The sequence below is a fragment of the Urocitellus parryii genome, chromosome 2, assembly GCF_045843805.1.
Source record: "Urocitellus parryii isolate mUroPar1 chromosome 2, mUroPar1.hap1, whole genome shotgun sequence".
Taxonomy (NCBI): domain Eukaryota; kingdom Metazoa; phylum Chordata; class Mammalia; order Rodentia; family Sciuridae; genus Urocitellus; species Urocitellus parryii.
The window spans coordinates 46,298,996-46,320,248 of NC_135532.1; the positions used below are offsets into that span (position 1 = coordinate 46,298,996).

A 21,253-nucleotide genomic window follows, 5' to 3' on the forward strand; every position below is an offset into this window, starting at 1 on the left:
TATCTAAGTCAATCTGATCCAGAGCCTTTTTTTCTTAATTATGTTAAACTATATGTCATTCAGGTCTTTTTGGAATGAAATAAGAAATGTTTTTAGTGTCTGTTTTTGTTGCATTTCCCTAACTATGAAAAGGGCTAAAACAACTCTGAGGAAACACATTCACACTGATTAGAGGCCCTGGAATAAACTTAATCATCATAACCTTGAGGAACTTTTCTTTTCTGTGGCAAATATATATTTCTGGACTCTAATACTCATAGGATCTTTGGCCTAGTAATTCCACATTAAGGAATTGACCTGATTTAAGTACAAGTATAGACAATACAGCATGTTTGTAATAGCAAGAAAAGAAACAAATCAAATACAGTAAGTCATGAAAGTGGTACTCTATTTATTCTTTGAGGTTCTTTTCAGGGTAGAAGGGATGTATATACACATATATGTCTTACTTGTGTAGAATTTCTCCTAACATAGAAAACTGGCAAGAAGGGAGGGTTGTTTGTCTTGAAATTCAGAAATGGACATGTAATTTGTTCATTTACTATTTTTGTATTTTTTTAACCATATATAGATATTTCTATAAAAGCCATTACCCATTCGTGCATTACTGATACTCTTACAATGTAGCAACGTGAAAACACTAAAGTAAACTTGTAATTGTTTCTAGTGTGAAAGGTTTGAGTTTTTTTATGTAGTTTCTTCATGGGTCACACACATCATATTAATTTTAATGTCTATAAGAACATTAATTCCCTATTCTGTCTTTGTCTTTCATCCTCCTCTGAATCCTGAAATCTGCTGTGGCTCAGATGAAATGCCAGCCCTCCCTGCAGTCACTTCTTCCACTGAAGTCCTTTCAAGGAGTGTGTGTGTGTGTGTGTGTGTGTGTGTGTGTATTTCTCTCATACTGGGTCTAGAGGAAATAAAGAGTCTTTGCTTCTTGTTGCTATTTATGGGTTATTCTCTTTGTTTCTTCCTTAAAAGTTCCTAGCTTTACATCTTGTGTCGTCAAGATTATATTATTACAACCCCTTGTTGCTGTCGTCTACCTCCTTGTCCTTTCTCCATGATTTTTTGTTCTTTGTTCACTGTCACTCTAACTCTTAACTGCTCTGGGAGTGTTCGAAGTATAATGCATGTGGATTTTCCAACTCTCTGGTTTCAGGGCTTCTTGGATGTTTTTATTCAAGTGATTTTATTCCATATTATACCTCAACCACTCACTTCCATGGACATATCCTAGTTTTAATTACTGAAACTCTGCTATAATCTCAATTTTATAATTCTATTTATAACTTTTCCTTGGGTTTTTATTTCATCACTGCAAAACCTCCAGTATTTCCTGTTACTACTTCTAAGTAAGTACCCCAAATCCAGCAACCCTTCATAACAATTAGAAAACATACACACATGGAGCTGAATATGGTTAGAAAAAGTAACCTCACTTTTCTTGACTAGGGACCTCAGGTGTCCCTTATTGCAATCACACTGTGCCTTCCTAGTTCTTTTACTTTCATGTTCTCTTAGGTAAGTAATTCAGATCTTCTCTCCCCTCACAGCTCTAACCCTGCTGGGTGAATTTTCTTGTTTGTTTTAAAATTGTACAATACTTCTGCAATCACTTGTGAGAAATTGAAACATAGAAAAAGAAGTCTTCTTCACTTTCCCACCAGTCCATACCACCAGTTAGGTATGGACGACCCATACCTAACCAGGATTCAGTTTCTTGACTCACTTTCCATAGGCCTATTATTTTTTCCTAGCTTCCTACCGTACTGAGAAAAAAAAATAAAAACAATAGAAGTTCACATCCATAGACTTGTGTCCCCTGAACATTCCATCCATAGTGTTGTGGTTTCCCACCATTTCCAGGTAAACCATTCACACTTTCATCAAGAGCCAGTCCCTCCAGATAAGTACACAATTCCACTTTCTTAAGGATAGAGCTTGAAAAATTCTGCCTTTCCTCTCCCATATCAGCAGTTTCCTTCTTTGTTCAATTGTTCCCATCAGCAATCAACTTTGTTTCCTTTTAAGATATCTTCAATCTTAAAAAAGACCCTCTAATCCTCTTTTTTTGCTAGCTGCTATTGGATTCTTCTACTATCCTTTTTAGCTACACTCCTCACAGCAGTTTTTCACACTCAGAGAATTATCTATACTTGATAGCTGCATTTCTCCTTCACCAGTATCTCTTAAGTTCATTCTTATAAGATTTTTGTTCCCATCTCTCCACAGAAACATTCTTGTCTAGGTTATCAGGGACTTTTCCACTGTTAAATTTGGTGATCAGTTTGCAGTGCTCATCTTTTTTAATCTGTTGGCAGTACTGAATAGAGTTGACACAGTTGGTCACCCTCTTTTCCTTAATGCACTTTCTTGTATTTGACTTCTAATTCTCCTCCAGCTGCTTTTTTGATTTCTTTCTACATTAATGACTATTCCTTCTCAGCCTCCTTGTTGCATGCTTGGTATAATGCTGCTAGTCCTCTTTTACCTAGCTGTGCTCATTCCTTGGTAAAATCAGAACATGTTATGTTTTAAAACACCATTTATACTCTTGTTGTTGCCAAATTTTTATTTCCAGTTTAGACCTGTCTCCCAAATTATACACTGATATCCAACTGTCTATTCAATAGTTCCCATATCTTGGATCTAACATATCCACAATGAATTTACTTTTCTTGATCTATAGTCTCTTTTTTCATTTCAAATGATAACTCCATTTTCTTTGGCCCCAAAATATTTCTTGACTTTTCTCTTTCCTTTGATTTCTTACCATCTATCAGGAAATCTTATTGGCTCTATCCTCAAAATATATGCAGAATTATGTTATATTAACTATATTACATTACAGCTGTATCATATTATAATTATATTACACTCATCACTTCTATCGGTCACCATTTTGATCTGAGCCACCACAGCCTCTCATCTGAATTATGAGAAATAGTTCTCTAGTGGATCTCCCTGTTTCCACTGTTATCTTTTGTCTTGAACTGTGAAGGATCTAAGATTTTACCCTACCTGCCTTTAACCTAACAAATTAGCTTGCCACCATTTTATGGCAGAAGATACTGGACTCCTGGGTCAGAGGAAAAGGAAGGATTATTACTCAGCAAAAGCAGATTGGCATTTGCACTAGTTCCTCAAGGCCTAGGTCCCACAAGATAGCACAAAGAGGATCAAATGATTCCTGCTTTTGCATGAGATGCTTTGCAGCGGGGGTGGGGTGGGGGGGGAAGCTTAATGTTAGGTAATCCAAATGTTTTATCATGGACAATAAATATGCCTTATGTTGTTCCAGAGGGAAAGATATTTGCCTTACAAACATTCTTAAAAATATAGTCAATGGAGTCAGCATCTTTGCTAATAAGATATGCTACAATGCTATAGATTCCAATACCCTTCTGTAGTCTTTTCTCGAACAACAGTCCATTCTTTTGTTAAAATTCCTCCCTGGCTTTCCACTTTACTTTGACTATAAGTAGTCTTTATAACAGTTTATAATGTCCTGTGAGATATGTCTCCCACATCTTGTCTTTCTGACCTCCTGCCTTATCCTGTTATGAACTGCTCTCCCTGTCATTCATTCTGTTCCAGCCATTCTGTTCTCCTTCCTCTTCTTTTCACATGCTAGATATTTTTGCTTTAGGGTCTTTTATTAGCTGTACTCACTGTGTGTGATGCTCTTCCCCCAGGTGTCTACATTTTCTTAGATGCTACCTTCTCAATGAGTTCTACCTGGTTGATTTTCACCACCATAACTACTTCTTTTGACCTATACTATGCCTTTCTTTTTCTTTGAAACTTATACTTTCTAATAGTTATCATTGATCTCTCTTTGCTTGAATATAAACTTCACTAGTATAGGGAATTTTGATACATATGAAATACCTAAATACGTAAATACATATAAAGTACCTAGAGTTGTACTTGGCACATAGAAGATGTTTAATAATTATTTGATGAATGAATAAATATGGAGACAATTGACTTTTTAAAATCAGTGTTAAATTTCATTTTCAGTAAAAACTGTTTTACATTTTATATTTGAAAACTTTGTGATAAAAGTAGAAGTTATCATGGCTTTCATTTTAATTGAGTTACTTTTAAATACACACACACACACACACACACACACACACACATATGCACATAGCCCTACCCTCACACACAATAACTTTATTCAGATGGTTTCTAAATCAGAGCAAGATCTTACTGCTATCTGACTAGGTATCTTCTTTTTCTAAAATGAACCCCTTAAATGATTTAAATTTATTTATTTTAATTTTCTTTATACCTGTTCTTTTAGATTATGGATCAGGGAATTTTATGACTCAGCATGAACAATTCATCCTTCTTTTCAGAATAAAGTGTATGTCTCTAATTCATTCCTTCTTGTATAAGTAACAGATTAAATATTTTGCATTTAGAATTCCATTTCTTGGTTTTAATTTAGACAACATCTCTGCAGTTTTCTTTTCTAAAACTCTCCTCTAAGGTATATTCTAGCAATCTGCACACTATATAACTTGTTAGGGTCATAATGATACTAATTTTCCATTATTTAGAATACATTTTAAAAAGCATTCACATAAGATGAATATATATAATTTCTGAAGATCTTCAACATTTGTTAAAATTAAAAAGGCAGTCTCAGAACCACGTGAAAAATACACTCCTATTAATAGAAAAGGAATAAATCACTAGAATTGTATTTGTTTGCATATATGCATTTATTTTAAAATACTAAAGCAGATCTGGAAAAATAAATGCGCTGAGTGCCTTTGAGAGAGGGAGTGACATTGGCAGAGATATTGAGGAGACTTTACCTTTGTATTTCAGTATCTCTCAGGAAGCATTTTATTCAAGTATTATGTAAATTTTAAAAAATATTTATTTGTTAGTTGTAGTTGGGCACAATACCATTATTTATTTATTTTTATGTGGTGCTGAGGATTGAACCCAGGGCCTCGCACATTCGAGGCACACGCACAGTCGCTGAGCCACAATCCCAGCCCCTATTATGTAATTTTTAATGGGAAAAAACTCATGCCAAATAAACCACCATCACCCAGTTTTCTTCCACTTCAGTCATTTCTTTGCTTCTCTCTACAATCCTATTGTTGGATGGGCTTTCTATACTTTGATGAGCAACCAATGGCCCTTCAAACAGCTTTGCATTTTCTCCAGTAACATTATAATGGATTAGTCACATGATAAATGTGAATCTTCTTTCTCCCTTAGGTGACATTTTTAGCTGCCATGCAGTTGACAACCCCAAACCCCACTCAGAACTTGAGATGCTCAAACAGTATGGACCAAACGTGCCTGAGGCCATCCTTCAGAAGCTTGTGGCTGCCTTTGGGGAGTTGAGGAATTTGGCTGACCAGGGCATTATTAGCTATCCTTATTCCACCAGGGAAGTAGTAAACATCGTCAAACACTTACAGGTATGGCACACACCTGGAAATAGAGGTTTAGAAGAAGCCACTAATCTCTTTTTATTCAGACTACATAATTTATAATAATCCTTTCAATTTCTATAAATAATCCAATTACATAATACAAAGTGTCTGCAGTCTAAGTTGTGAATGTAGAAGACAAATGAACATTATCTATTAGGCCTTTGAATTGGCTTTGGCAAAGTTCTATACCATGGTCATCACCAAGCAACTAGGAAATTCGTGGAGGAGGGTTCAGAGGAGGAAGGTGAAGTAAGAGTGAGGCAGTGAGACAATGGGGAGAAATGTTAATTTGTTTGATTTACTCATTTCATAACATATATATATATATGTGCGTGTGTATATATACACAGACACACACACACACATATCTATAGAAACATTACATTCTATCCCATAAATATATAAAGTTATCTGTGAATTAAAAGAATATATTTGGGAAGAACAAAAAGAAAAATAGAAAACATTATTCTACCTATAAAATCATAAGTCCAATTCAGTCAGTTTAGATCCCAGAACCTAAAGAAAATCAAAACACAAACAGAGCCATTACAGAACCCAGAGGAACCACCAGTGTACATTTAGCTGAAGTGGTACTTGTTTTCTTTCCCTCTACTGTTCCCTATTTTTCTATTCACTGTACTTTTTATGTTCTTCCCTTATTTTCTTGTTCCTTTATTTTTTCATTTATTAATAGACTAATTTTTCTAAATACTTTTGTGTTCATATTAACACTGCCTTAACTAATATTTTAAAATTGGTCATCTGGAACTCCTTTTAAGGAGGGGGGTTCTGAAAGCAGGTATAATCACTGAACACCTGGTTCTGAGTTCTCCCTGATGTTTAAGAGTGGGAACAGTTACTCCTGAAATTCTAGTATTTATTTAAAAAGAAGCAAACATTAAAGGATAAAAATGTATGTTTTCCAACTATCTCTGTATCTAACAGGCTAGTAAATTTCTGCTAAAGTTCATTTGTGCATTTTGTTCTATCAGTTTAATAAATCTTTATAATGTTGTATACTTTATCACATACATAATAAGGATTTTATTTTATTTTTTTAATACAGAAATTCCCCACTGAAGGTCTTTCCAGTGTGGTTCGGAATGTGTTTGACTTTGATTCCTACAACAAGGACATGAAGGAGATTTTGATTAACACTTTACACAAATATGGGATACCTATTGGAGCAAAACCTACCAATGTGCAGCTGGCAAAGGAGTAAGGCAAACTCACTGTTGATAAAATGTTCTTGAGCATTACTCTTCTGATTCTGAAATACTAATAATTTCTAATCTACTGAGTTGGTGTGGATTTACTGGCTGGTTTTCAGTTGAATAGCATCATTTATAGACTTGTAAATTGAGAATTTCAATTATAAATATCCCATGAGTAGATGTAATACAATCAAATAAAGGGAAATATTTGTTTCTTTAACAGTGTCTGTTCTTTTGTTGAATTACAATGGGTCTCATTATTTCATAATCCAGTGCAAAATTGTACAAACATGAAAACTACATTCTAATGTATATTTTGTTATGATGTTCTTATTTATATCACCATATAGCTTATGGTAGTTTTCTGAATTTATAATCACATTAACTCTGTTATTTATTTATTTTTTAAAATTTCAGCTTCATAGTTGAAAGAGATAGGCAGTGAGAACAAGCAAGTTTATTTCGTGTGGGCCAGTTGCCTTCCTTTTTATTTAGTAATCAAGGCTATACTTAACCTTAGTTAAGATTCTTGCAAATATGTTGTTTACCAGAATGATGGTTGGTAGAGTTTGTTAGAAGTAACTCGGCCAGTGCAGGTTCACTGGAAAATAATTTTATCTTATTTTTTAAAAATATTCTTTAGTTGTCAATGGACCTTTATTTTATTTATTTATTTGTATGTGGTGCTGAGAATCAAACCCAGTGCCTCACACATGCCAGGCAAGCACTTTACCACTGAACCACAATCCCAGCCCTCTGGAAAATAATTTTAAATATGCATAGTTTATGGATAATGCATCTAATGTCAACTTTGTCATAAATATGATCATTTTTCATAAATTCATAAGATACAATAATTAATCAAAGTAAAATAATATTTGACGGTCTCATATAGAGGCAATATAAAGTTTGTTAAATACAAATTAGTGATTAGTTCAGTAATATATATTTTTTTCTAAGTGCATACATCATCCTTATTTATTTGTTCTTCGAAGTCATTGTAAAAACTTGTCATAATATACATATACACCATTAAAATAAATTTTTAAAGTATCAGAAATTTCTTAAAGAGAAACAAATATTTCCCTTTTGTGGTAAAAGCACAACATAGAATTATGTTAAAAATTATCCGTGTACTAGTTTGTACTAGTTTGTGATTTTTTTTCAAGAATGATTGGGTATCAGTTACTTAGCATAAACTTTTCTGTACAATTCTATTTTACCTATTGATTAGCAGTCAGTATGCGCATTTTGAAACTAGGTGAGTAATTGAATAGGCATAAGTTATCTCCTATATTAGTAAGTTCAATATGCAAACTTCCACTACTACCCCTGTTTATTACTTCCTTTTTATAAACTACTTTTTCATTTGGAAATGGGCCAGTTTTATTAATATTAATAAATTTATATAATTAGAGTTATTTTCATGGAAAATAGGCTTATGATTAAAAGTTATTGGTAATATTTATTTAAATATTAAAATAGTAGATCAATCATAAGAAAATTGTTGGCAATTTCAGTTTCTACAGATGACAGATTGATGGTTTAACTTACGATCATCCTAAATTCTAAACTGAAAACTTCTTGCCATGGCATATTAATATTTGCCTTTGCAAGTTAATTACAATTCTAGTACTTACACATGAGTGGATGCAAAAATATACTGAGCCTGGAAGCAATATGGTCATACTCATCCTTAAGATGGGGTTGGAAACAACTATTTGTCCACCTACTGCATGTAGCTAAAAATAAACTTATAGCAGATGTGGAGGATGAGTGCATTTTTCCTTTGGAGTGGAGATAATGGTTGACTATAATTTGCATAATCATTCAAAGCCTTGTTTTCCTCATCTGTAAACTACAGTGACTTCAGCAGTTCAAAAGTAGTGATGTTTTATTGCCCATTAGTGAAATTCATAGGTTCCATAGCACTATTTCTATTAAATTATCAGCCTTGTACTTAAAGAAGGTAGCATGATAAAGTGAACAGCTTGGGAATCTAGCAGTCAACCTGCATACCTGGGCCAGAAATAGAGAAACAGTTAAAAAAGACAAGAGTCCTGCCCTCAGAGAGCTTGCAGTTAGTTCCATCTTGGTCATTTGAATTTAGAGAAGTTACATCCTGGTAAAATGAGAGCTTTGTATTATAGACCATATAATTAACTATCTAAATCAGGATATTTTTGAGAATGGAGTGGGAGAGCTATTGATGATAACTCTGAAAAGAGATGTGAAGTAAGACTCTGTTCTAGTCCAGCCTGAATAAGTGTTTTCTGGTTGTCCTCATTATAGAGCATTAGCAAGGTCCCTTCCTATTCTAACATTTTGCATTTTTCATGCAATCTTTTAAAAAAAATTTGTAGTTGTAGATGGAAAGAATGCTTTTATTTTATTTGTTTATTTTTATGTGGTGCTGAGGATGGAACCCAGTGCCTCACTCATGCTGGGTAAGTGCTCTGCCAGTGAGCAACGGCCTCAGCCCTTTAATGTATTTTTAATGTCTCTCAATTCTGCAAAAATGAGCCAAAAAATAAAGAAATAGTACAGGTTAGATGTCTCTAATCCAAAAATCCAAAATACTTCAAAATCTGAAACTTTTTGAGTGCCAAAATGATGCCACAAATAGAAAATTCCACAGGTATATTATAAGGTATACCTGAAACATACATGAATAATATTTAGATTTGGGTTCCATCCCCAAGATATCTCATTATGTAATTGCAAATATTCCAAAATCTAAGAAAAAAATTCAAAACCCCAAACAGTTTTGGTCCCAAGCATCCAGATAGAGGATCATCAACCTTTACTAATACTTACCTTTCTCGCTCTTAGTACCACACTGTCGACAGTAATCACATAGACTTCTGAAGATTTAAAGTTGTCCCCATGCCATCTAATATTTGACTTTGACTTTTCTCCACCTTTTGCTAAATGTTTTGTTCAACTAGACCTTTAGACTAAACCAGTTCTCCGAGGCTGGTTCTGCCTAGCTCTGCAGGTTGTTTGTTGTTTGGAGAGGATCCTCTTTAGATTTCATCTCCTAGGGAAGAAGGGTAAAATGACTCAACTACTATTACTATCCTTTTGCCCTGATAGACAAATTTTTATTGCAACCTGTTAATTTTCTTTTCCTTTAATTTAACCATAGTCCTTATTGAATGGGAGCAAAAATTACTTTGAGTCTAGACCAAGATGGGCATAGTTACGCTTAAGATGAGAACAGAAAGATAATTTTGCCTCCTACTACATATAGCTAAAAAGAGACATAAAGCAAATGTTGTAGCAGAAGGAAAATTTTTACACAAGAGAGAGATGACACTAAACCATTATTTGTATAGTCATATAGCTTCTTTTTCAGTTGAAATCAGAATATACTCTGACTGTTTAGAGCAGTAATATCATTTTAGTGCTCTTTGATGAAATTTCCAAAAGAGAGATATTGTTACTTGCCTTTGTTCTCCTAAGTAGTATAGTGTTGTTACCTTTCTCTAGGTTTCTACACACTTTTTAAAGGCCAATGTGATGAGACAAACTTAACTTGTCTTCTTTAATAAATTTTTCCCAAACCTGGCATTTTTAGACCAAGCTTTATTTGATGGTTCTTTTTACTTTGCTTTAGCCCACCATAATTAGCTCTTCTTCCTGATTTACAAATATGTTTTCAGTTCTTAGTAGTAGAATCAGCATTGGCTGATTACCTAGCCTTCCACATAGAGTTTACCCATTTCCGCTAGTATCTCCTGAGGTTGATTGTTTTGTTGATTGGTTTGGTTTTGGTCCCTTTGAAAGTTTCCAGTACACAAGAAAGCATGTCAAGGAGATGATAAACATAACCAAATAAGGAGGTACACTGTTAGAAATTATTTTTAAATGTAAATATTATGCTTTACATGGGATTTGAATTTAATTCTCTGTTTTTTAGTCTATAGAGCAGCAACTCATCAAGACAATCAGTGTTGTGTGTTGTGCATACACACATCCATAAATCTGATTTTTTTTTCAGTACTATAAGCAGAGATAGGAGGGTTTGGGTTAAAATATGAACTCTTGAGTTTTAAACTTCATTGTTGGATATACACCCACAATTAAACATATATATATAGATATATAGATATATCTATATATATATAGATATATTTATCAGAAGTACATCTAAACATTCAACCAAAAGCATATAGATTATCTACTCTAGGAGAATATAGATAACTATAGATAAACATATAAATTTCTAAGTAGAGTTTGCTTGTTTTGGCCTTACATGAGCTTTTATTTCTGAAGCTTCTTTTATTTGAGAGTAAACATACTGCTAGCATGTTAGCACTTCCAAATTAAAAAGTGTGTTTCACAGCAATTTGCAAACTGTCATTTCGGGAAAACATTTGTTTTAAAGGAAGAAAAAATCCCGTTTTCTTTTTCTAAACATCCATTTTAAGTGACTTATCTATTTTATCTTAAATTTGTGTACCATTTTCTCCATAACCATTCTTAAAATGAGAATTGTCATCTTTTATGTCTACAATGGAATGTGGATATTCTAGTTCTAAATAAAAATTGTGTAACATTTATAATGTCATAATAATGCAATCATGGTAATGGAATAATAATGATGATGAGAGAAATACAGATAACTATGTGCCTAGCACATGTCCAGCTATTCTCTACACAAATCATATAATCCCTTCAATAACCTATGGGGTGTGTGTGGTGTGTGGTGTGGTGTGTGTGTGTGTGTGTGTGTAGAATTGAATTTTGAAGTTAAGGAATTTGAGGTACAGAACAGTCACATATCTTGCCTATGGTTAGACAGCAGGGGTACACCATTGGTATTTGTATATTCAGAATTCTAAAGATAATATAAATAGATTGACATGATTATGGGCAATTTCTAAATCAAAGTTATTATTGGAGACTGGAAAGTATTGTTGTTGCATAAAAGAACCTTTGAATTTTAAATAATCAAGTTGGAAATCACCATTGTTCCTGATATTCTATGCTTATAATAGACAAATTCTTATTCTTCAGAGAATTACGACAGATTCAGATTTTTAGGTTTTAGTCATATTTCAAAATGAAAAAATCAGCCACAAAACTGATGAATATAGACTTTGGACACAACAGTGATTATTTTAGAAGCCTATTCATTCCTATTTAAGTTTTCCTTTTTGTTATAATGCAGGATCTTGAAATAAAACACAAAGTAATTCATTCCAAAAAATGAGAATTTGAGAAAACTTTGCAGGCCTACCATGTGTAAGACATGCACTACACATCATTTCTTCCTGATTTGGAACATGAAAGCTATTAATGGATATTTTTCCCTCAAAGATTGTGATCATGTTAAAATGAATCAAACATACAAGAAAGTTCTCTCCACTGTCTGAAGTTATATTTTTGTGTTTTTCTCTCCCTGTCTTCCATGGTAGATACCCATCTGTATGTAAAATCTTTCTCTTTGCTCCAAATTCTTTGCTGTCAACTCTGTTGATTTCTTTTTCAATGCTGCTTAGTTTATTCTTAAACCACCTTTTCTTTGTCCTAGAGCACTGCCTATTTGTCACTGGAAAACTAGTTATGTTTTACTAATCATTTATTTGTATCAGTCAAGTAGTATTAAAATTTTGAAAAATTGAGAAGTTTTGTAAGCTTTATTTTTAAGACAAATTTACTGAATAAAGAGTTATATCCCATTTATTTTTAAAGTAAAAAAGAAATGAAAATTTCTCTAATTCTACCATCCAGAAATAACTGTTGACAGATCCTTCTGGACCTTTCCTAATGATTATGTGTGTTATTTCATGCACTGAGAAATATTTCTTTTCAATCATTTTTATTCTTCTGAGCCTTTCATCTTCATAGAAGACACATGTTCCTAAAAAGGGATTCTTTTTAAAACATTTCATTCTCAAGCTGCTTTCTTGAAAAGAAAGTTATCTAAATGAATGAGATTTAATTATGTATAACACTTCTCTCACATTTCTACTTTTTTCTACCATTCCCCTCTCTCCTTAGATTTTAAGCTTAAAACATTTATTCTAACCACAGTGGATAGATACATAAGGCATATGAGATACTCACATAGGAATAAAAACGTTAATATCAATGCTTTGTGTCTTTATGCATATGTTTAAATGTCATTATGCTTTTCAGACCTATAAAAATGCTCTCCACCAGATAGTCTGCACATCTAAAAATGACTGTGATGTGTGACTACACTTTTAAAGTGTCCATAGCTGGTGAAAAGCCCTATTAGAGCCTGTAATTACTGCTCAGATGTCCTGTTGTTAGGCATTCTGTCGCTGCTATCATGCTTTATTTAAGGTATTATAAAATCTCATTTTTCAGGAAAATAAGATAACTTTGAATTAATGAATTCCAAAACCACTTAGCCAATATTTTTATTAATTTTTTTTAATATGTTCCCAATTTAACAATTGAAAAACACAGTGGGGACAGAGCAGGAAACTTAGTGGTAGAGTTCTTGCTTAGCATGTGTTATCCTGGGTTCTGTCTTTAGTATCACAAAACAAAGACAAAAATACAAAAAAGTTGTAGCTGTAGTTGTCTTCTAGAGAGGTCCTAAAAAGAGCAAAGGAGCCTCTCTTCTTTCTCTAGTATTTTAATGTTCTAAAACATAATTTTCTGTATTTTATTTTTTAAATGTCCATTGAGTCTTTGGGCACTGGAATTTCTCATTTTTGTTTGATACTTTAATAAATTTAAAATTTTAAACAAAGGTCTGTTCTGAAATTGCTGTTTCTGGGGACCATCTTTGCCTCCCAGTATAGAAAAGCCTAGAACAGACTATGATGCCTATTCTAAAAGTAGAACCCTGGCACCTTTACCAATGGCAAATGAAAAATTAAGTTAGCCCCAGGCATTTCTGTGATATTTCAACACAGTGTAATTAAGTCTATGTGTTGATAGGCATCAACCTGAAAATAAAAATATCAAGTGAGAGTAGACAGCTTTATTTATTTATTTATTTATTTATTTTGGTGCTGGGGATTGAACCCAGGGCTTTGTGAATGCTAAGCATGATCCCTACCACTGAGTTACCCACCCTGCCCATTCCCCCACAAAATGTTTTAAAGCAGCAGAAATGAAAGTAGTTGGTATTTATCAAGTCCTTACTAAGTGGGCTTTAAGCACTTTACAAATATCACAGATCCTTAATGTATATAACAATTCCACTTTTTATACTGGGTATTTTTTTCCTTTTTTCATTTTTAACTATTAGGTATTAAGAGGTGTGTGTGTGTGTGTGTGTGTGTGTGTGTGTGTGTGTGTGTGAATCTGTAACAGATTAAGGAAATGAGTCTCAGGAGATATTAAATAGCTTAGCAGTTTATACAACTAATAAATAGTAGTATAGGGATTTAACCACAGATTTGTCTGGTTCCAAAGCTTATCGTCTTTATGTTTATTCCACTGTTTACACAAGAAAAACAATGCAATGTAAAACTGTCAAGATTTGAAAGATAATGTCTGTTTCTTAGCATTTGGGAACATTTATATTAAATATGATATACATACTACATTTTACATTAGTGGCTATGCCTATTGTTTTAATCAGTGTCCTTTGAGTTAAAACCATTTGTCACATTGATTCCAGAAGCAAATAAAAACATCCTTTGCATAAGATGTGAACAAATTATCATAAACCTTTTCTGCAATAAGGACTTTTTAGGGGGTTGGGCAAAAGTGGTAGCATTCACAAATTCTTCAAAATTAATAGAACAAAGTTTCTCCTACAAAGAATCCTTTATTAGTATTACCATCCTTGAATACATGATCATTAATATCATCAGCTTTAACTGATTAGTCATACATTGTTGTTCTTTACCTGGGCCCCTGTGAGTCTAGGTCTTTGCAAGTTTGGAACCAGTAGCTCCTATGTTCATAGTTCAAATGGAGTATCCAGGAAAAACAGGGTATGCCTTCTGTTACTTGAGCCCAAACAGATCTGGACAGAATTTGTGGGTAGGTATCTGCTGGAGATTCAAACTTGGAACACTGAATTGTCCTTTTTATTCTTCACACTCCTGTATTCTATGATTTACTGTCCTTAATTGAATAGGAAAGCTGAATAAATAGTAACTCTTCTCCTTTTTATCAGTAACCATTCATTACTTTCTCAGTCAATTTCAGCATATTTTAATAGGATTCCCAATGAAATTAGCTAAGAGTATGTTTTCCTTTTATAAAAACTATTTGTGTGCCATTGCAGTGTGTTACAGAATCGTGTTTAGTATTTATCTTTCTTTTCAGAGAGTGCCAGGTGTGTGTATTTGCAGACTGAACAGCTTCATCTCTTTTGAAGTTGGTTTTGAAAGGATATCTGTCAAAAATTGATTTTCTGCTTTGAAGACTTATCATGTATAGTTGGGCCATCAATAGCAACTGCTGCTTCTCTAACAGAAAACAACTATGGAGTCTTCAAAGTACCAGAAGCATCAAAAAGACTATCACTAGGCAGGACCTTTCTTTGGAGTAATTTAATTAGATTTCCATTTAAAAGTAGAAATGATTATCAATTTACTATTTAAAAGTAGGAATGATTATCAATTTATTTTTTATCCCATTAAAGTATAATGCTCTCAGCCTACAGTTTTCAGCCTCTTTTGTTTCCTCCAAATAATTATATGCTCTAATTTTCTTTTTTGTATTGATAGTTTTTACAAGTAAGTTCATAGTGTAGATCACAGAGTTCTACACAAAGATTTATTTTCATAAAAGAACTCTTAGTTTTCAAAAATAATAAGGTCTACATAATGACAACTCAGAACTTTTATAAGCAGAGGGCGGTATTGGGTTTTATATTTTCATTCTCTGTCCTATATTATCTTGCTATATCATGAAGTAACTTCACAGCCATTTCATATGCTTCTAATTTCTTTATGAACGTGTAAAAGAAAATTTAAAAATATACCCAATCTACATAGAAATTTTTAAGATGTATGAATCTTCTTTCTTATGCATCTTAAGCATTTTCACAGAATTATTCTTGACCCTTTAAATTTTTGTAAGTGAGGTTTTATAAGAGCCTGTCACCTGACTAGATGGAAGTCCCCAGTCCTTGGCTATAGCTATCTCTTCCAAATACACCTGCAAGGCAGACTGTATCATTTGTTGAGTCTTCTAAGTGAAGGAAGTGGCAAGACATGTAGTCAGAATACAATGAGGAAGATTTGCCATGGTAAGTTTGCAACTTGCCACTCAGATGAGAAAACATGTAGGGTCAAAATGTTGGTAGTTCTAATGTAAGCAAGTATTCACTCATTTAATAGATACTTCCTTAACACTAATGTGGCAAATACTAGATGGGGAGTAAGAATTATAAAAATGAATAAGACTTAATATGTGCTTTCCAGGAGGTCACAATTAATTTAAAAAGCAGTCAAGTAGACAGACTTGTGTTATATTAGAGCTGTACAGATGGAGCAAAGAGGCAGGGTTGCTGCCACTGCCTTTGAGGAGAGGTTGTGAGGATAAGGATGCAGAGTCTTTCAGGGACTACTATGCATTTCCCAGACAAATAAAGAAGGGAGAACACTTCAAGGAGAGAAGGTGTATGAAAGCATGATGCATTTTGGAAAGTGCAGGTAGTCTGCTGACTAACACATAGGGTTAACTGAGGGCATGCTGGGTGGGGAGTCTTACTGGGATCCAAGAGCCAAAGGAGTCACAGGATTACCAGCCTTAGAGTAGCATGGTCAGATTCATAATTAAGAAAGGGCCCTTTTGCCTTCTAAAGATAATAAATAAAAAGCTATGAACCTGAACATAGACCTATTGGGAGGCAGTTTCAACAATCTGGGTGATGACAAATGAGGAGGGTATATGTTGTACCTGTGGCAATGGAATAAAGGCAAGGCAGTGAGAAAGAATTAGGTGGCAGAAGCAATGAATTCTAAATGTCAGAGACTCAGATGAGTAAAATGTAAGCTTTAATTTCATTGGATCAACAATTTAATAAGGAAAACAAGTAAAACTATGATAGATGCAATGTCATATTTGAAGTGCTACATTCACAGTAGGGTGTTCATCCTAAGAGTCCTTCCTGTGGGAAATACAGGAAATTTTTCTCTAGGAAATTTTTAACCACTGAGAAAGTTTTCAGTCTCAGTCATTCTTGTTGTGGGTGATTATAAAAAGAAAGAATATTTGATTCAAAAACACTTAAGATGTGATTGATAAAGTAGATGGCAGAAAAGGAGAAGACATTCTTGCAGTACAACTTGAAGAAAGATGAAGGAAAGGAAATCCAGACCCCAGGACTGTAGTTTGGCAACTTCTGTAAGGAGAAAATAAAAAGAAAAAAAAACAGAGATGTGTAGAGCAAGTTAACAACATCTGCTTTGGCACAAAGTAATGCTGGGCAACAGCACTGAGACTGCACAGTGTCATTCTGGGGCTTGGGGAGTGTATTTGAAAAGTACCTGCCAAGAACAGCAAATTTTCTCCAAATCTTTTCCATCTCATACATCCAAATTACTCTGTATTTCTGTGACCTCTGCAGGATCTAGGTGGCAGAGGTGCGCAAGTCTTAAGTCATTAAGTGAAAGCCATAATATCTCAGTGTAGAACCAGGCACAGAAAGGGAAAACACATACTCATGTGCACATCATTTCCAGCAAAGTAAAATTAATTGGCCAGAAACATGTGAGTTGTTGGGAAGTATGACTCTGAAGTTTCTAGCAAACAAGGGAAGATATTACTGGGAATTAATGGTTCCCATTACTACTAATTTAATATGTTTAAGGGGGCTTTGTCTTTTCTTTCTAATGTGCTGACTTCTTAATTTAGTAAATATAATAATGATTATGAAGGATTTCATACGTTCACTTCTGGCTTGCTCTTGCTAAAATTGTATTTTCTCTCATGTCCTTAAACTTGAAAATTATGGATTCTATAGAACTCTATTCCTAGAGTTTCATGTGTGTAAGTTTACGTAGAAACACAGGAGAGCAGGGAGTTTGTATGAATAAATGTAGCAGGGGGATGCATTTGAATTGGATGTTTGGAGTGAGAAGGATCTCACCAAGGAGACCATAGCAGGAATTCTGTGCAGAAGGAATGACTTCAGGGATGCATGAAAATGCATGGCATGCTAAAGAAAAGCAATAAGCAGTTCAAGTAGGACTAAGGCATAGATTGGCTGGAGAATAAGAGGATGGTGTAAGAACCAAAACTGTAAGTATTTGTCAGAAATATTCTATGAAAATCTTCAGTGAACTCAATTGGACAACCTGGAAATTTTTACCAGGTGTTAGACGTAAAATATTAGAAACAAGTGAGGCCTACTAAAATTGAAATAGTTCTATTTCTTCTCAAAGATGATAGTGATTGTCAAGTTTTTGAATTGATGGAACTACCCTGAAGGGTTTCATTATTCCTGTGAAAATTAGTAGTTCTTGTGGTACGAAAATGTTTTAGGAATTGTTGATAATAGGTATGTCAACAACTTCCAATTGCATAATGCCCCTAAAAAGATCCAAATCTTTTTCATGTGTTTTCCTTCATACTCCAGAAATAGTTTTGGCAAAGGTTCAGAGAAGTCAGAAATTTGCCAGAACATGCTCTTTAAAACCCTGGTTCACCTCTTTATGGAAACAGTCTAAGACAAATCTCTTATATGTCATTCAGATGATGGGACTTGACTTTGCTGTCCATATGCATCAGGCTATGAATTTGTTTCTTTCTGAAACTTACTTAAGTATTATAATTTGATCTGAGTCATAATTTTGATATTCACCTTTTTTTTAGTTGAAATTTTTACTTCCAGATCTTTATTATTACTTCCACAAGGGATTAAAAAATATCACAACATATAAATTAAAATACATCATTGTTTCAAGAAACATAAATTCATGAATGATACTGAAGATAAAAAGCAATGCTATTCATAGGCCTAAGTTCATTCTCCTCCCCACTTAAAATCAAATCCAGATATCATTCTAGCTGAGACTTTAACAAAGTTAAGCAATGCAAGCGATGGGATCTTAAAACCATGGAAAATAACCATTGTTGTTTCAATCAAGTCAGATATAAAAACTGAACTCTGGTAGACTTGGATGACAGATTTCAGTTATAGAATATAAGGCCTTTTGCTAACTGGTTATTAATTTAGAAGTACCCCTGAATTAACGTTGAGTGTGTTTCAAATTCCAAAGCTTACTCATGCATCCAAGTATAATGCTTCTCCTTTCCCCTGCCCACTAACATACTGAAGGGGAGAAAGTTAGGAATGGTCAATTTTTTCCACAGTTCTTTGGGAGGGCTTAGTGAGAGAAAAATAAACAAGGGGCTATGGTTTACCTCTGTTGGACAGCCTAAAGTCCATATTAAGAGTCTAGAGAAAGTATTTCATGTGACCAAGGAACAGGATGGAGTCAGTTTGGTTGTGCAACTCCAGGACACCCTGCTTATGTGTCTTTCAGTTATAGTTGTCATTGCCAGTAGCATCCTGTTATGTGGTTTCAGAATAGATTCTATATGGGGTACCTGAAGGTCCTTCCCAACCAAACTCTGCCAACCAAACAGCCTGTGCTATTTTTATATAGAGCCAGGCAGCCTGTAATTTCCATGACTGTTATTTAGAGTGAGTTGGCAAGTTCAAAGCAGATTTTATGCACATCCCTGGCATTGTCAGTAGGAACTGGAAGTTGAGCAGTTACTTTTTCTCAAATGGATGAAGGGGTGTCCCCCACCCTTTTCAGTATTTCAATGTTATTTCTGTAATATTATCAACGGATACATTAAGTGTGTGTGTGTGTGTGTGTGTGTGTGTGTGTGTTGTGCGCGCACATGCATATGCTGGAGATCATACCCAGGACCTTGTATATTGTTAGCCAGTGTTCTACTAGTGAACGACATTCCTAGTCCTAGGTCCATGTTTCAGGCTAGTTGTCAACCAGAATCATTTTTATTACACAATTCTTCACCTGTAATTAGATTTTAAGATGTGAAATGGTTCTCTTGTTTTCAAAGAACCAATTTAGGTGTATTTAGAGCTTCTTAGTATATGCTTTAATAAAGCGTACCTATCTATCAGGACACCTATTCTATAGGGAGGTATACATATTTTCAAGCAGAGCAACAAGTTAATGCTGGCCTTTTAAACTATCACTGACATTTCCTTCTTCTTGCTTCAGATTTTCTAAACCATAAGGAATTTTGAAAATTACAAATGAAGAAGTTAAACCGGGCATGGTGGCTCATACCTGTAATCCCAGCAGCTTGGGAGGCTAAAGCAGGAGAATCATGAGTTCAAAGCCACACTCAGCAACTCAGTGAGACCCTGTCTCTAAATAAAATACAAAATAGGGCTGGGGATATGTCTCAGTGGTTGAGTGCCCCTGGGTTCAATCCCCAGTACCAGAAAAAAAAAATACTGAAACATTAACTGATATTCCCCTTCCCAAATTTGCATAGCTGGTTAATACAAGAACCAAAACTAAAAACCAGCTCTCTTTGCATTGTTTTATTCTGTGTCTTCTCTGGTAAAGAGTAATTAATGTATTTATTTCCTTTATTTTTCTCCTTATATATTTGAGACCTTATTTTCCTTTATGAAAGCAAATGAAGAATATAGTTCATTCCCTAAACTAGCAAAGAGAGACCCTGAGCCTTGGATATATTTTAAAGATCTGCCGTTGACACAAAAATGCATTTTCATAATATTCAAAAGAGAATACAATTATAGTCAATCCCCTAACTCATCATTGGCCTCCCTCCGCCCCCAGCACACTCCACACTTTTTTCCAGTGAAAAGATGGAAGTACATGGGTCATAAGACAGTATAATTGTTCAGGTACTTAAAATGTATTTTGGATAATAGATATGAAAGCACATGTGCCTTTTGGAGAGACCTGTCTTAGAAGAATTTCAGTGGGAATTTCTTTTTCTTTCCTCTTATGTCAAACATTAGCATTTCAAAGGGACAACAAGCATATTCTGCCTGAATGTTTAGATTTTTATATTAAGCAAAAAAAAAAAATCAAAGCCTAATATGGTCTTACTAAACATAAAGAAATTTTTGTCAGACTATTTCTTTACTGAAAATAAAATTATTTCTAAATGTAAATCTGTACTCTTTTTAATGTCCATTAGACTGACTGCAAGCACCTTTAAGTTGTAGCCATGTTCCTATTATTTTTAGAAAACTTGAAAGTATAAGTTATTATTTTTTGGAATTCAGTTTATCATGGAATAAGAAATTTCTAATGGGTTAAATGACAAATCAATGATTCCCTTTTTTAAAAAGTTCAAAGTCAAATTAGTATAATTTGGAACTGTAGCCTTGATTCTCAAATTTGTCTACAATTTTATACTTTAGCTTTGTCATATTTGCTTTTTTAAAAACTTTAAAATAAATTAAACATAGAATTATTCCTTTAGAAGTTAGGATCCTAACTTTCTTGGTGGGAATAGCTATAAAATATGGTCCCAAGAGGGTTTCTGGGTGCTGATGATGTGCTACTTCTTTGGTTCAGATGTGTTTAGTGTTACACTTACATGAGTAACAGGCTTATATAGGCATTTCTGTATGTTATTATGTATCAAGCA

The 21,253-nt window shown here is 33.9% G+C and overlaps 1 protein-coding gene across 1 annotated transcript in view; it reads left to right on the forward strand.

The window, feature by feature from the left end:
• Positions 1–21,253, forward strand: part of Vwa8 (von Willebrand factor A domain containing 8) — a 396,504-nt gene that overhangs the window by 232,581 nt on the left and 142,670 nt on the right. Inside the window, exons 25-26 of the mRNA XM_077795206.1 lie at positions 5,251–5,456; positions 6,538–6,689. Of these exons, the coding sequence (XP_077651332.1) occupies positions 5,251–5,456; positions 6,538–6,689 (358 nt within the window). The remainder of the gene's footprint in view (positions 1–5,250; positions 5,457–6,537; positions 6,690–21,253) is intronic.